At 36.9% G+C, this 17,195-nt stretch overlaps 1 protein-coding gene across 1 annotated transcript; it reads right to left on the bottom strand.

Moving 5' to 3' along the window:
* Positions 1–164: 164 nt before the first annotated feature.
* On the bottom strand, positions 165–16,949 carry LOC107685090 (bleomycin hydrolase-like). The gene is made up of 12 exons (XM_016481575.1): positions 16,812–16,949; positions 16,037–16,250; positions 14,486–14,579; positions 14,044–14,185; positions 13,765–13,853; positions 13,003–13,095; positions 5,570–5,725; positions 5,321–5,479; positions 4,265–4,332; positions 4,063–4,180; positions 3,003–3,072; positions 165–457 (listed from the first exon to the last, which is right to left on the bottom strand). Exons 1-12 carry the CDS (start codon positions 16,819–16,821, stop codon positions 309–311), a joined length of 1,362 nt encoding a protein of 453 aa, XP_016337061.1. The 5' UTR covers positions 16,822–16,949; the 3' UTR covers positions 165–308.
* Positions 16,950–17,195: the final 246 nt, after the last annotated feature.

Raw genomic sequence — 17,195 nt, forward strand, 5'->3', positions numbered from 1 at the left:
TAAATATTCAGATTTCTTCCAAAAAAAGAAAAAAAAAAAAAAGAAAGTTGAATGGCAGTGTATATATCTCAAAGATGCCAGAATTCAAATCACGTAATGCTGATTAAATCAGGAATTATACTAAGCAAATGATGCATTGAAATGATTCCACACTCAGACTCCAGTGATAATAAAAAAAGAGGCAAAAATCTTTATTTATTTTTTTATATCTAGGGTAGGCTTTTTGTGAGAGATGGTAGGAGGGTAAAAACCAGTTGGAGGCAGAGTCAAGGAGACCAGGCTGAGACCAGTTCCTTCGGCTCCCATGGTTATGCCAGAGCTCCCATGGGGTCCCAGGCTGGGAGGACGATGGGGTCCTGCTGCATGACGTCCAGCACTTCAGGAGGGAGGAAATTCTTATCCACCACCACCTCGTACACATACTCCGAAAACCACTCGTCTGTCATGATCAGATATCCTGCAGGAAGAGGCAGACATGAGGCACGGACAACAGACAGAGATAAACGGGTCAAATGAGAGATGAGCAAAAGATAGCGGGACAGAGGAGTGGAACACCATTTAATTTGCTGCAGCAGAAGCTCTTATGAGAAACTTCAGCTTAGCTCACTTGGTTTGAACAGAGCACAATCCACTAATTAAATGTGTAATTAAGCAACATATGACGCTATATACCGTCCAGGCCTGAGAGATGTCCGATTTAACACCCGCCTCGTGAGACGGGATTTTTCGTCACACGCTGAAATCCGATTACGCTTGTGAGTAAAACTTTAACAGCAAACGGTGTTTAACGCTGCCAAATCTGATGTCAAATGAAATCCTGATCCCATTAGCGCCGCACTTTCTCCATTGTTCGCATGGAGGGAACGAGCTACACCTTGTCTAGATCACCTGTCTAGCTTCTCAAAACTGAAAAAGTTTGATTTTAAAATAAGCAAACATACACATTTTAACAATATTTTTCATTCAGGGTGTGTCAAGATCCAATCGTGTCCAACAGTGGCTCCCGATAAAGCCACTTAAAGAACATACAAAAACTTGACATCAGGAATGTTTTGCCCTGTTAAAAGCAGGAAGTAGATGATGATAAGTTTTATTTCACACAGTGTTCACTCCTGGGCCATGACCGGTTGACTAAGACAAATCAAACCGGGCCATCGAACAGAAGAAAAATGCCAAGTGAAACAGAGCAGAACATCCTGAGAACAAATGGAGCAGTAGAGCTTGGATTTCCATGTTGGATTTTTGTGCATCAGTACCTCAGCGCAATGCTTGGGTTATCAAAGTGTGATTTTTCAAAATAGTCTGAGTGTGTTCAAATGGGGCATCACTCTTGGATGAGAACAGACTTTTAATGAGACTGAGAGAAGCCTCAGAGACAAACGGTTCTGAATCTGAAAAACAAACTGATTTTTGCTATAAAACATCACGTTTTTTGGGCAGCTGGCAGTCTTTGATTGTGTTTGTAAAAAAAATATCGTCCATTCCTGGGGGGCACAAAGCATCTGAGAGAATATTTATCCCTCTATTCATCACTTCACTTCTACAGCCATAAAATCTACCAGCTTCAGGGCCTCCAGTGAGCCATTGACCGCATTATAAATATTCTGTCAAAATCAGTTACACAATTACCCCTCATCAACCTCTTGTTTGTGCCACAATATGCAAAAATAGGCCAGAAAGAGGCAGAAATAATCAATCTTACAAGCCTGAAGCCTGTTTTCCTCCAGAACGTTTATCCGGCTCCCCTGAGTATATCACATTACTGTCTAATCTTCAGGGGAAACAACTGTTATGAACAATTTGAGAGCCCTTAACCCCTTCGACCTCAACAACACATTTTTCTAATTCCTCTCCTCATCTAGCTGCCAAACAATGTTGCTGGAAAACCACAAAAAGTCCTGATTTATGTGCAGCTGTGATGTTTTGAATTTATAAATAGCCGTGATTAGATGTGATCCATCATTTATTAATTCACTGTGCGCTGTAAGGCTGATATTTTTACAACATTGGCAGATGTTTCTACTAAAATCAGTGTTAAAGGTGAAGCATCTAACTACTGCACTACTAGTGTGATGTTGGAGTTGGCACTGCTGGAGTGTTCTGGTCATTGCTAAGGTGTTTTTAGTGGTTGCTAGGGCATTTCTAGGGCAGTTGCTTACTGCGTCAAATATTACAATTATATACTATTTTGTCAAAATAAAAAAACTCAGTAGTTTTAAATGCTACAAGTGAATTTCAGCATCACAACATTATAATGTACATGTATGAAAAGTCATTTTCATTTTGAGATTTGCTGTTAATTATGCAAAATTTACTGACGTTAGTATATGTGCAACAGAAATAGCAATGCTTGCCTTAGAAACACCACAGAACCACAGCATTTACACATTTTGAGGAAACTGACCTATGAATCCCTTTGCATCTCATTAAACCAACAAAAGAAAGTATTTTAACATGGAAAAAATGACACACTTCACCTTTAAGGCAAACTTTGAACTTTTTAAATGCACAGATGAAGCAATCTGCAAGGAATAATTTTCTATGAAAAACGAGCAGGCCAAAATACCTCTATAATCTTCTGAGGAATGCAGGTCTGTGGAAGCAGAAAGAAAACAACAATGTGTGCGTGTGCACACACTCTTTCTTTCTCCAGGCAACCAAAGCTAATTAAACAGCCCCTCAATGTAGCGTCTGTTTTAAATAAGACAGTGGGTATGGACATGAGGTCCAGCTGTGAGCGGGTCTACAGATGTGCCAGGCTTGAATAACACACACACCACGCTCTAAACCTCTAAATCCAGAGAGGCCCAACAGAGACCCCATGCTAAATCAAATATCTGACTCCTGGTGTTCTCAGACATGAGTTAAATTAAGTTATTGAAGAGTGGACTAAGGAGCCCCAAGAGGTAATCCTGCTGCAAATTGAATTATTCAATGTCAAAAGTCAAATATCTGTAAATTAGGAAGCATATATAAGCAGCAGACAGATGGTAACCCCTCACCTTTATTCCCACGGTCGTCTCCCCACGAGTTTTCCACACGCCACTTCTCATAGCATCCCTCCTTTCCATTCTGTGGACGAGAGACAGAGGTGATGAAACAGAGAGTGAAAGTCTGTCCCATACACATGCCAATCATAGTGTAATGGATAGAGATGTGGACTCATAACCGAAAGGGTTTAGGTTCACAAAGGTTGATATGTGAAATATTACCACTGTACACTAATTTTCAAATGTTTGGGGTCGGTAAGATTTTATGTTTTTGAAAGAAGCCTCCTATGCTTGCCAAGCTGCATTTATTTGATCAAAAATACAGTAAAAATAGTAAAATATTACAATTTAAAATAACTTTTCTATTTTAATATATTTAAATACATTTAAAATGTGATTTATTCCTATGATGGCAAAGCTGAAGTTTCAGCAGGCATTACTCCAGTCGTCAGTATCACATGATCCTTCAGAAATCATTCTAATATGCTGATTTGCTGCTCAAGAAACATTTATTATTATCAATGTTGAAAACAGTTGTGCTGCTTAATATGTTTGTGGAAACTGTGATACATTTTTTCTGAATTCTTTGATGAATAGAAAGTTCAAAAGAAAGGTGTAGATTTGAAATAGAAGTTTATAGCATTTAGAACATTATAAACGTATTTACTGTCACTTTTGATCAATTTAATGCATCCTTGCTGAACAGAAGTATTAATTTGGTATATTAAGTATGTTTTACTGATTAATAAAACAGGGCGAAGAAGCCCTTTGCTTTACAGCACATTGGTGCTGTCCACCGGGTACCAGAGAAGAGAATAATGAACTCTGGACATGCATATGATGACTTGTGAGGGAAAGTAGACAGTAATCTAAAAAAACTGCTTGTAATTAAACAGGCCGGATGTCTGCAGAGGGAGGAAAAATCTCGAGGTCACACTGACTGTAAGAGCTGTTAATGAGCATTCAGGGTCATGACCTGTGCGATACAGTGCTCTTTAAATAACTAGCTCAACTTGTACCAGCCAACCAAGCATATCTGACAATGTTTTTGAGCATGCTGTTCTCTCAATACCTTGTCAGTAACACCAGTCAGAATCATGGCATGGGTCATCATGGAATCTCCATAGATCAACCTTTCCGCCTTAGACAAGTTTTTCACTGAGATGCCGAACACCAGGTCATGGTTAAACCTACAAAAATACAGAGAATCCTTAGTGTCAAAAACACATTGAGAAAAGTCTTACCTTTTAACTAGCAGAAGAAACAATACTCACACATTCATGTCATTGATGCCCAGTTTGCTGTGGAAATGTTTGCCTACGTCACAGCCGAACCACACCGCCTGATGCCAGAAGACACCAATTAATCCACTTTCTGTGGGTCGGTTATAACAACCACCATTTTTGTACAACCATTTTACATAACATGTAAAACAAGACTTTAAAATTCCAGACAGAATGCAATGTACAGGCATGTAAACCTCAGAGAGTGACACAAATAAGTGAATAGTTTATAATTGTATCATTTAGTGGTGTAAACTTGGTGTAAACAGGGTCATTAAGTCTCATACTGGATGAGAGACAAAACGATCAAGCTGTCCACCAACAGGCTGTTGAGTTAGTGTTTATCTAGATCTAGTTTATCTAGATTTTTTAGCTCAAATATGTTTCAGTGGTAGTACTTTAAAGATAAATGTAGAAGTGTAAATTATGAGAAAAAACAGCTTCTCTCATTTCATTTCCACTACAGCCATCAAAATGCTGCATTTGTAACAGATTCACCACCTTCAACAATCACTATCAAACCTCATAGGTCTCTTTTGTCATGTGGGAATAATTGTGCTATCTGTTTATTCCTGGGCCATGACTAGCATCCATATACACTACAGCTCAAAATGTTTTTCAAAACCGTTTCTTATGCTTAAAGTTGCATTTGATCAAAAATTCAGTAGAAAAGTAATATTTTTAAATATTATTACTAGTTTAAAATAACTCTTTTCTATTTTAACATGTTTCCAATTCTAATTTATTCCTGTGATGGAAATTTTGAATTTTCAGCAGCCATTGCTCCAGTCTTCAGTGTCACATGATACTTCAGAAATGTTTATAATTCTTTAACCAACAGCATTTATTTGAAATAGAAATATTTTATAATATTATAAATGTCTTTTCTGTCACTTTTGATCAATTTAAAGCATACTAAATTAAAGTATTCAGAAAAGTATTCCCAAAATAAAATACCTCAGTATCCCTAAACTTTTGCAAAGATAATCACATGACCCTAAACCAGCCTAATTATAATGGCAACCCTTCGAACCCAATTGATTTTACCTCTCCACTCTTGATGGAATCTGCAGCAGCTTTCTTGAGCAGCTCGATGGACTGGTTGTTGTAAAGTGTTCTGCGGCCACCCACCATGTTTCCCAGAAACTCCACACTATACAGCTTTCCATAGGGGTTTTGGGGCCGAGGGTCATTAACGAGGCAAATCTGCATAGAGATTGCACAACCTGTGAGTGAGAACTACAACAGACTGAAGGCATATAATGCTGAAGCTGACATAGCCTATGCTGCTCCTACCTTGTCCTGGAGATTATAGAGGGGCTTGACGTGCTTTGTGTAAAACTCCAGAGGAGTTAAAGGGCCCATGCGGTGGAAGTTCTTGTCCTTGTCCCGGTATTCCCAACAGATGGTGTCTGGAGGACTGCCCAGACAAACACTGGCCACTCGAAACACCTGAAGACATAAAATGAAATAAAAAAAGATACATGAAATCATATTGACACCAACCTTTTGAACAGTAGTGTACATAGCGGAAACTCTCAAGTTTTATGGCCCCTAATAAGCATTCAAAATTCAAAAATGGTTGATTGAAGGCTGGCGTTATGTTTGAACTCTGAAGATGGATGACATATGAATGTGATATCTTAAGACCTGGGAAATCAAAACAAACCACATTAGAGAAAGCTCTGGCTTTGACAGGATGTAGCTGAGATGAGCACTAAGAACACAAACAATGTGTGTGAGGCGTCCAATGTTTGACTCTGGTACACTTTATTCTGAACTCAAACAGTTTTTAGTTCTCAGAACTTAGCCTTTGTTACTCCAAACCGAAGCATTTCCTGCCCTCTCCTGACCGCGGCCTGAGCTTTATATATTGGAACGCGGATTTCTTGTAGCCAAGATTAACTTGACCTTGATAATACAGGTGCATCTCAATAAATTAGAATGTCGTGGAAAAGTTCATTTATTTCAGTAATTCAACTCAAATTGTGAAACTCGTGCATTAAATAAATTCAGTGCACACAGACTGAAGTAGTTTAAGTCTTTGGTTCTTTTAATTGTGATGATTTTGGCTCACATTTAACAAAAACCCACCAATTATCTCAACAAATTAGAATATGGTGACATGCCAATCAGCTAATCAACTCAAAACACCTGCAACGGTTTCCTGAGCCTTCAAAATGGTCTCTCAGTTTGGTTCACTAGGCTACACAATCATGGGGAAGACTGCTGATCTGACAGTTGTCCAGAAGACAATCATTGACACGAGTTGAATTACTGAAATAAATGAACTTTTCCAAGCCATTCTAATTTATTGAGATGCACCTGTATGCACTTCTTGGTCAATCGCAAAGGCACAGGCAGGAAGGCAAGAAACTGGACAGATAAGATGTGCCTGTCTTTTTTCTTTTGGCATATACAAGTAGGTGGATCAACAGAGACATGCGCCACACAAACTGAATTTTACAGAGAATTCTGATGTACTTTATTCACACTATATGAGCTTTCATTTGTCTAGACTTCACAGAGAAGTAAACAGAAAATAAAAACGCATATATTTATGGCTCCTAAAACTTTTTTTTTAAGGAATAGTTCACCGATTAATGAAAACATATTTACTCACCCTCATGCTGTTTCACAAAAGGAGAGATATTGCAGAATGTTAAAGCTTCTTTATTCCAACAAAAGTGGATGGTGATTTATACAGTCAAGCTCCAAAAAGGACAAAAAGCACCATAAAAGTGCAGACATTTGAGCTCATGAGATGTGAAAAAACAATGACACTTGCCATGCAAATTTGTTTTAATAGAAAAATGTGAGAATAATTACTTAAATTTCTGAGATGGTATAGGGAAACATATTTTCTTTTTTTCCACTTAATTTTCCCTAAAATTAACAGCAACAAAGGGCAAAAAACCAACATAAAAACAAAAGTACAAAAAAGTAAAAAAACAAAAAACTAATTTTGGTCTGTTCATCACACAAAAAACAGTAAAAAAAAAATAGATAAATAAATACAATGGATAATGCCCTTTCAGAACTTAAAAAGCAGAAAAACAAAACTTTTGGTCTTTTAATCACACGTTAAATGAGTTATCATACGGCTTCAGAAGACTCATAATGGTGCCTTTTCATCCTATTGGGAGTTTCACATTATAAATCATCCACTTTCATTTGTAAAATATCATTTGTGTTCCACAGATGAAAATAAGGGGAAATAAATGACAGATTTGACAATTTAATGTACTTTAGATGAGAGATTTCAGAAGAGAGGTTTTCTCCAAGTAACCAACCTTCTCTCTCACCCTATTCCAGCCCTATCCCAAAAAGAAAACCATTTAGCATTAAAGTTTGTTTTCTCTATCCAGTCTTCCCAGAGGGAGAGTAAATACCAGCGGTGCCCGGCCCTCTTTCCTCCCTGTTGACCCGGCGCTGGACCCAGATGCTCCAACTGCACAAACAGCCTCTGCGTCGCACGCTCTCACATCCTCTCTCCTCCTTGGCAGGTTAGATAAACTCGCAGGACCGTCCAAAAAACATGGGCGCCCATTTTCCCCTTTTTTTGGGCCTGTTGAAAAGTCCCGCTCGCACGAAACAATAGCCGAAGCTCACTGACGTCAGTACGGAGTCAGCGAGTCAATATTGAAACACCTGTCTGAGGCTGTGTGGCCACAGGGCAGCAGGAAGAGCTGAGAGGCACAACCAGGGATGAGCAGCTGGCTCAAAGGCCAGGAACATCAGCATGCCACAGCACAATGCAAATCTTTTGCTTAAGAAAAACACAATGTCTCGTCCAAAAGCACTAAATCTCATCTCCTCTGGCCAATGCAGGATCTGTGAGTCAGAGCAACTTAACAAGAGCAAGGTGTATGGATGCAATGAAAATCAAACTTGTATGTATGGGATAAACAATGGGCATTTGATCTGAAAGGTGCATGAAAACCTAATATATCCTATAACCTAATATATAAGTATATTGCCAAGAGCATTTGTGACATGTTACAGGAAAACATTTTAGTTTATTCCAAAGGGTCAGAGCTATGGCCTGGTGGTAGTCTGCATGCTAAGACACACTGAGCCATGGTGCTCACACGGGCATTATGAGATCAAACTTGGCTTATGACAAATCTGTGTCATTGTCCCTATAAATAGCAACAGTATAAATGCAAAACAAAAAAACAAAAACAAAACAGATAAACTAAAAAAATGAATGAAACAAAAACCAATAAAACAAAATGAAATATAAACCTTGAAAAACATACAAATTTATTATAAACCTAAAAATTAAAAAAAAAAAAAAATTAAAAAACAATACATGAAAAACCTCCACAGAACTAAAAGCAATTTACAAAAATAAGACAAAACAAAAGCAATACACTAAAATAAACAAAGTAAAAAACTAAAATGAAAACCCCCACAGAACTAAATAAAATTACAAAGAATAAAAAAATGACAAAACAAACGAACTACAAAAAATAAAATAAAATGAACCACAATAAAAAAGCAAAACAAAATAAAAAAACAAACAAAGCAGATAAACTATAAACTAAATAAAAAAAAAAAACTAAACAAAATGAAATAAAACCTCACAAAACAAAAGCAATACACTAAAATAAACAAAATAAAAAACTAAAATGAAAAACCCCACAGAACTAAATAAAATTACAAAGAATAAAAAATGACAAAAAGAAAAAACTACAAAAAATAAAATAATAAAATAAACCACAATAAAAAGCAAAACTTAAAAAAAAAACAAAAAAAAAAACTAAGCATATAAACTATAAACTACATTTAATTTAAACACCACAAAACTAAAAGATAAAAGAAAATTAAACAAAAAATGTAAACCAAACAACAAAGCAAAAACAAATGAAAACCCTCACAGAACTAAATAAAAACAAATTACAAAGAAATAGACAAAATAAATGCAATAAACTAAAACAAAAATGTAAACACCCCCAACCCCAAAAAAAGAAAAAATTACACAAACTTAAAATAAATAATAATAATAATAAATAAATAAAAACTATATTTAAACTAACAAAACAAAACAAAAGAAGTTTAAGGAGTGGAGAAATGTTCAGGTCACTCATGGTCAGACTTATCCAATGCCACATGCATCACCTCTCGTTCTAGTGGGTTGAGATACTGGCTTATCTGGGATCACAAGCACCTGCTCCAGTGTGTGGGCACAAGGTGCTCCAGGTATGAATATGGCAAATAGGGGTTTGTTGACAAGGAAAGCAACACTCTGGCTGGCTGTCTCACGTCAAAGTAATCCATGTGCAAGCAATCAGCCATGCAAATTGCTGGATGTATGAAGATGCAACATGGCATGATTTCAGCTGCCTGTGGGAAGGTACAAGATCTTCATCGTAAACATCACTTTTCTATACGGCTGCCAGACTCTGGTACTGAGACCACAGTGCTGATCTTATCATTTTTGTTTGCATCTGCTTCTCAAGCACAGCTCTGCAAGGAAGTAAACAGAATGAAGTTCAGCAAAGTGTGGCGTGTCAATAATTGGCCTTTTTGTTTTCGTTGCATGGCAAAAATGACACAACGCAAGCCAAAATATAATTTAGAGCATGATCAGATTACCCATTAAAATGCTGTGAAGAGATGACAAATATATTTGATTGATTAACTTGAACTTTTTGTGTAAACATTAAACACATTTGGCCCTTTCAGGCAAACAAAGTTCAACAAGGGAATTTAAGTATGTCTTTGCAGAGAATTATCCACAACCACAACACAGTGACTAAACAGACCTCAACCAAAAAAAACAACAAATCTGCACATTCCTTTATCATACATACACACTGTCTTCTAGCATGTGCAAACAAACATTAAGATATGACAGATGAACAGAATGTTTATATAACACAATCATGATGAGTTGATTCTGTGATTAAAGCAGTTATATCAAAATATTTCCTTTGATCTTTTGATGTCTGATGTACTATAAAAACTAAGTTTTTTTGATCTCTGAATTTCAAGTACTTTATTCAGCAAGGATGCATTCAATTCATCAAATGTGACAGAAAAGACATTTATAATCTTACAAAAAAAATATTTTAAATAAATACTGAACTTATATTCATCAAAAAATTCTTTAAAAAAAGATGCATCTCGGTATTCACAAAAATATTGTGTTTACTGTTTTCAGCATTGATAATAATAAGAAATGTTTATCAATCGGCAAATTAGCATATTACAATTATTTCTGAAGGACCATGTGACACTAAAGACTGAAGTAATGACTGCTGAAAATTCAGCTTTGCAATCACAGGAATAAATTCAGTTTTAAAATATATTAAAATAGAAAACAATTATTTTAAATGTAAATAATATTTCATAATATTACTGTTTTTATTGTATTTCTGATCAAATAAATGCAGCCTTGATGAGCAAAAGAGACTTAAATAGGTTAATTAGGTGTATCTGTGTGTATATATATATATATATATATATATATATAGGAGGGGAAATATATATATATATATATATATATATTTTAAAGGAAGCATTTTAAGTTGTCAGGCTAGAAATCTATGATTGCACTAAGCTATAAAACTAAAGGTAAGATAAAATGAAATTATACACATGGCAGGGAAGTGTTCTATAAACAAAATAATATTTTAAAATTGATCAATTCTGAAGGCTTTGTAAAGTGATCGCTCCACATGAAGACGTGGTTTGTTTGAGCCACTTTAAGGCATGTTCTGCAGCACAAAGCTCTGTCAGATACAGTCCTGAGATTGTAAAGTGTGACACTGTCCAGTCCAGCAGTGCCAACACATCAGTAACTCCAGTTAAACAAGGTCACCTTTGATCTACTAGTGTGATTATGAATGGAAACGGAAAAAAAAAGGAAAGATACAAACTGATTTTGACCCTCATACAAGTTCTGACTTGACTTGTTTTGTCTACACTGGACTAGTATCCAGTCTCAATTACGCAAATATGACTTTCCTGCATTTGATTTAATCCACCATAACTCACCATCATTTTGATATGAATAAAAGCGACGTCTCACCGTGTCCCTATTAAATAAACAAACTCACTTCCCAACAACTCCTCAGCTAGTGAAGTGCTACAGAAAACAAACCACCACCAGGTGGACAAACAAACATCATGTCAAAAACAGGAAAAGGCCCAAATGGGTGAGAGAAGAATGTGTATCACAACCAGATAAACAAATCATACTCGGGCATATGTTTATCCCGGGAGAGAAACGCAGAGCACAAGCTTAGAGATATTAACTTATACGTGTACGCTGTGCGTCGTCCCTCCGCAGATGGTGGAGGTATAGTAATAATGCCAGTGAGATTGCCTTTTCCACTCAACGACAGGCACCGGGCGATAACAATCATGTTTGTGGAACATTCTGTCATCAAGTCCTGCAGGCGCTCACACTTTCTCTCTGTCTAGCTCATCCTTTCTCTTTCCTCCGCTCACACGCATAAAAATGCGTGCAAACATATAAAAGATACGTTAAAATACACATACGCAGGTATTCACAAAACCAGGACATGCTTTGTACGTGTTCATTTTGATTCATAGATGGTTGACAATGTTATTGCTCAGTTTAAATGGAGTTTAATTATTGATGTCTATGTTTTGTCAGATCAAGCATTTATGATATTTACAATATGTCAGTACTTACGTCGTTACATCACTTACAGTATGACATACAAAAGGGTCCTGAGACTATTTAACATTTAATAGGGTATTGTTTATTCTTTACATTACAATATATAATAGCAGTATAATAAATTTTGTTAATTTTAAATATTTCAAATTCAGATTTGAAAAACAGATTTTTGGACCCCATTGAATGTGTGTTTTAAGAAGCAAGGTTTCTTTTTTACGTTTAGTTTGTATATTTCATTATATACATATTAAATAATGTAAAATATTACACTATGCTGATCTTTATGAAAAAAATTACCTTTACCTTTTTATGGACTGAATTATGAAACTGATCATGCTGCCCTTCTGTTTGTTGAGTATGCAAATGTGTCTAAAAAAGCTTTTAAGTTTCTGAAAGCTGATATGTCAGGGAGGTTTTCAGAGCTGGCAACTGCTGATAAGGAACAAACAGTTGCAAATCCCATAATTATAAAATATGAGCTTGACAGTCCTCATCCTCAATTTTACAGTTCTCTCTGCTTATACAAAATATGCAAGAGTTCGCAGCAAAGCCTGTGAAAGATAACCTTGCAATATATTGTCTGGCAACCTCTAGTGGTGGTTTGATAAGCAGTCAAACAGCGACTTCAACAGGCCTATGAGAATAGCACCATTCTGTTACCATTCTGGGGTGCGTTTCCCAAAAGCAAGTATGGTAGCAAGTTCCATTCAATGGAACTTTCGACCATAGATAGCTAATGATGCTTTTGGGAAACGCACCCCTTTATCCAAAAATTGTGATTATCATTTTTTACTCATCCTCATGTCATTCCAAACTCATATGGTGTTATCTTTTATGTAGAATAATAAAAAAAGAATCCAATTTCTAATATGAAAGAATTATTATTGAAAATCAAATCAATATGTTGCCAATATCTTTAATTATGTAATTGACGTGCATATGCGTATACAGGTTTGTAATGACGTGAGGGCGAGTAAATTATTATTATTATTATTATTATGTCTTTTTTTCAGGCTGAACTATGCCATTGTGATAAAACAGAGGGCAGGTTAGCTCCAAAAAACAAACTCACCTCCTCAATCATGGTATCTACAGTGTCAGACAGCTCAGTTTTAGGGACTTCACTGGCCACCATGTTCCTCAGCCTTAGACAATACTCCCTCAACTGCAACACAAATAACAAATGCAAATTACAAGTCACAATACTAATTAAATAAAAAAAATAGATAATGCTAAATAATGTGTCTGATTATAGAATATCTTATAAACCACTGTATCTAGCTTTCTCACAATATTTTAGTAACCCCAGAGTAAACAGTGCTTTAAAAGACAATGTAAGTGTAACATTATGAGTATGCTAATTTTAGAAGCTTATTCCATGACTCTGACCTCAGCCATGTAAAAAAAAAAAGGCTACTGATAACTAAAAACAAACTAAAATGACAAATTGTTTTGGGTCATTGAAATTAAGGAGAAAAAACTAAAATAGAAATATTATTTTTTTTTAATGTTACCTTGGCAAATAACTGAATTTAAATATAACTGAAATAAGCTGACATAATCTGGCACATTATCTCATATTTGTTTTAGCTCTTCATTAAATGTCATGTGGGCCGAAATTGCCATCTTCCTCGTTTATCTAAAAGACAAGGAAAGTGACCTTAGTGACTTTATCCTCTGCTCATCCGATGACTCAAAGAGCGTTTCTGTGATGGAGCCACCAGCTCATACGCAGCCACTAAATCCTCGTTCGGTAAATGTCAACATGAAAGCTTGAGGGGATACATGGGGCTGCAGACTGAGAGTTGCATTTTGAGCGTAACTCTGAACTGACCTTGTGATTGAGGATATCATTCATTCTACGGGATGCCTCAGAGCTGTGAGACTCGGGGAAGCACTTCTTAGGGACAATGCCGTATTTTTCTGAAAACACATAGGAGTTTAAATGAAACTTGAATGTAAAGAAGTACAAAGTTGGGTTTAATTTTAATTCATATATTTACTTTTTATTCTAAAGTGAACAGATGTAAATTCACTTTTTAATTGAAAAATAAATACTTCCCCTGCCCTGAACAAATGTGAGTTTAATTCAATGCAACAGAGCTAAACTGACCAATAAGGTTAACCAGCATATCCCACTGTCCGCCGTCATTGGTAGGATTTGATAGCAGGAACTGAACCAATCTGCCATCTACGGACTCCTTCCGCTGGGCCGTCTCCACACAGGCACGCAGAAAGTAATAGCATCTCTCCACCTGAGCCAAAAACAGAAATACAGATGATCAGGGGGTGTGTACCAACAAGGTGAAGGGGCAAAAAGTGGACACAGTGAGCCACAAACATCCAGGGAACACAATACATCTCACACAAAAAGAGGATTTACTGCACTTTTACCATTAACACAATAAGAGCAAACGATAGACAGCAAAAAAAATACAGCAGAATTACAACCTCAGAGCCTGGTGCAAATAAATACAGTTGATTCTCAGATTAAACAGTCAAGAGTCTGTTGTTTTTGAAAATGCAAACCAGGAGGAGTGGTAATGCTGACTTACCTTGTCCCAGAAAAAAAGATAAGACTGACTGAATTCAAATTCTTCAACGTTAAACTTCTTCATAAATGGAAGACGCATGACATTGAGGCATGAATTTGAAACATATTCACCAAGTCTCTTATACTCCAAGGTTGCACTGATTTGATCAAAAATACTGTATAAACAGTAATATTGTGAAATATTATTACAATGTACAATTACTGTTTTGTATTTTAATATATTTTAAAAAGTAATTTCTTCCTATGATGACAAAGCTGAATTTTTAGCAGGCATAACTCCAGTCTTCAGTATCACATGATCTTAAAGGGGTCATATGATGCGATTTCAAGTTTTCCTTTCTCTTTGGAGTGTTACAAGCTGTTCGTGAATAGATAAGATCCCTGAAGTTGCAAAGACTAAAGTCTCAAAACCAAAGAGATATTCTTTATCAAAGTTAAGACTCTGCCACGCCCCCCTAAAACGGCTCATTCTAACACGCCCCCACATATCTACCTCACTATGTGGGAATATTTGCATAATGCGCCCAAATGTGCACGCAAAGAAAGAAGGCGTGGTTTCAGTAACCGCAGTTAGTGTTGAAGCAGCCATGTCAGGGAGACGCTGTGTGTTTCTAGGCGAAAGCAAAAGCACTTTATTTGGCCTTCCGAAAGTAGATGCATTTAGGAATCTTTAAGATCACTTACAACAGAACAGCAATGCATTTTATGGACGACCGTTTCATGAACCTAGGAGAGGAGGTGATTCTGACTTTGTTATGACAATCTGGTGCTTCTGAATCAGCGACTGTAAGTATGGTTTGTTACTAGTTTAAGTATTTGCTATCGACTGTTCAAATGCGGAGTTTTGCGCATCGCGCGCGCGTGCGTGCGTGTGAGAGAGAGAGAGAGAGAGAGAGAGAGAGAGCGTCACATCACAGTAGAGTCAGCTGTCTTAACCACGGCTTGTGTACTGCATCATTACTGTGTCTGTTCCCCTTTCGGGCTTGAACTGATGGTAAAACTAATGACATTATTTACTGTCTTTACATTTATTTTGAAAGATGAAGCTCGCGATTATGGTAAGGGGCGTTACATTTCCGACGAGTGCTTACGGTGTTCGGCCAATCACAATGCACTGGGTCAGCTGGCCAATCAGAGCAGACTGCGCTTGTCGGAAGGAGGGACTTTGTAGAAAACGATGCGTTTGAGAGAGGCGGGGCATAGAGGACCTACAATAATGTACAGTATTTGAAAAAGAATGTGTTTTTTGAACATTAAAGCATGTCAACATATTCTGTTACACCAAATACACAAAATAATGATCTTTAAAAAAGCATCATATGACCCCTTTAAGAAATCATTCTAATGCTGATTTGCTGCTCAAAACAAAAAAATTCTTATAATTATTCATGTTTAAAACAGTTCTGTCACTAAATATTTTTGTAGAATCCATGATTTCCAGGATTCTTTGATGAATAGAAAGTTAGTGAACCTAAACTGTAGTGTGTGATATACATAATAAAAATATCTGTCAGATGCACTATTTATGTGCAAAACTTTACATATCAGTTTCCTCACAGTGCAGGTACCTGAGTTTTTCTGGTTGGTGACTGGTTTGCCCTCTGTGGGAATGCTGTGCTGAAAGACGTGTACTGTATCTTGGACCGTCTGCCGGTGCAGACACACCTCTAACGGATCAATGCAAGTCGAGACGTTCTGGGCGAGCAGATATCGTGGCTCTGAGCGGAATCGCTTGACAAAAGCTGATGCTTTCTCCTGACTCAGGCCTGGGCAACCAACAAGGGCACACAAACACAAAACAAGAGCTCTTAGTTTACAGACAAGGATGGACAGTGACAAAGTGTGAAACTGTGCATTTAAACTTTCACTGATACATAGCATAATCATGAATATTGAGAAACACTGACAAGTATGACTTTCTTTTTGTCCATGGGACACACAAAAGTCGAAGACAGAATGACACTGTCAGATTCTGCCTGAAATTATTGACAGCCAGCTCTCTGACTTCACTTGGACTCTATTCATCGTTTCTGTAGTTCGGCTTATCTTTCACACAACATACCTTTCCATTTCAAATAATTACACGTACGCACTCATTTGATCCCATTCAAACCGTCACTCGAGTCATTTAACTCGAGCATAAGCTTTCAAGAGTTAAAAGTCGACCTCACAGCGTTGCTTAGTCACTTTCAGCTGTAGTAGTAGTTAAACAGCTCGGGCTAGTTAGCCACAATGCTACTCTACTCCATTCACATCAACATTTGTGAAGCTCTGAGCCCTCAGCCCACACCTACGAGCTGCGAGAGACAATATTTACACATACGCACCAGTGTCCATGTTTGCAGGTGAAGAGAGGAGGTGTTGGAGTCTGATTTGTAAGTCTTTGTTTATTTCATTCGCCGACAGCCAGTCAGCCCGTGCGGAATTCCGGAAACAGGAAATCCAGTGAAATCGCTTGTCTTTCTGTCGAGGTTGCCATATCTCGGGTAAATCCTCCTTTCTGGAGCTTCAGTGGGGCTACTGGGGATATGTGGTAGTGGTATTTTGATAAATACCATGGTATTTACCTGTTACTCCAGGTTACTTTTCACGAATAGGCTACAAAGCATGAACTGAATGAAGCACTTAAACGATTAAGTACAATTTATTTTCCTTTTCAACAATTGTTTTTTTTCTTCAAATAACGAACAGATATTAGTATAGTATTAATG

This window comes from Sinocyclocheilus anshuiensis, unplaced genomic scaffold (genome assembly GCF_001515605.1).
Source record: "Sinocyclocheilus anshuiensis isolate Anshui unplaced genomic scaffold, SAMN03320099.WGS_v1.1 scaffold914, whole genome shotgun sequence".
NCBI lineage: Eukaryota > Metazoa > Chordata > Actinopteri > Cypriniformes > Cyprinidae > Sinocyclocheilus > Sinocyclocheilus anshuiensis.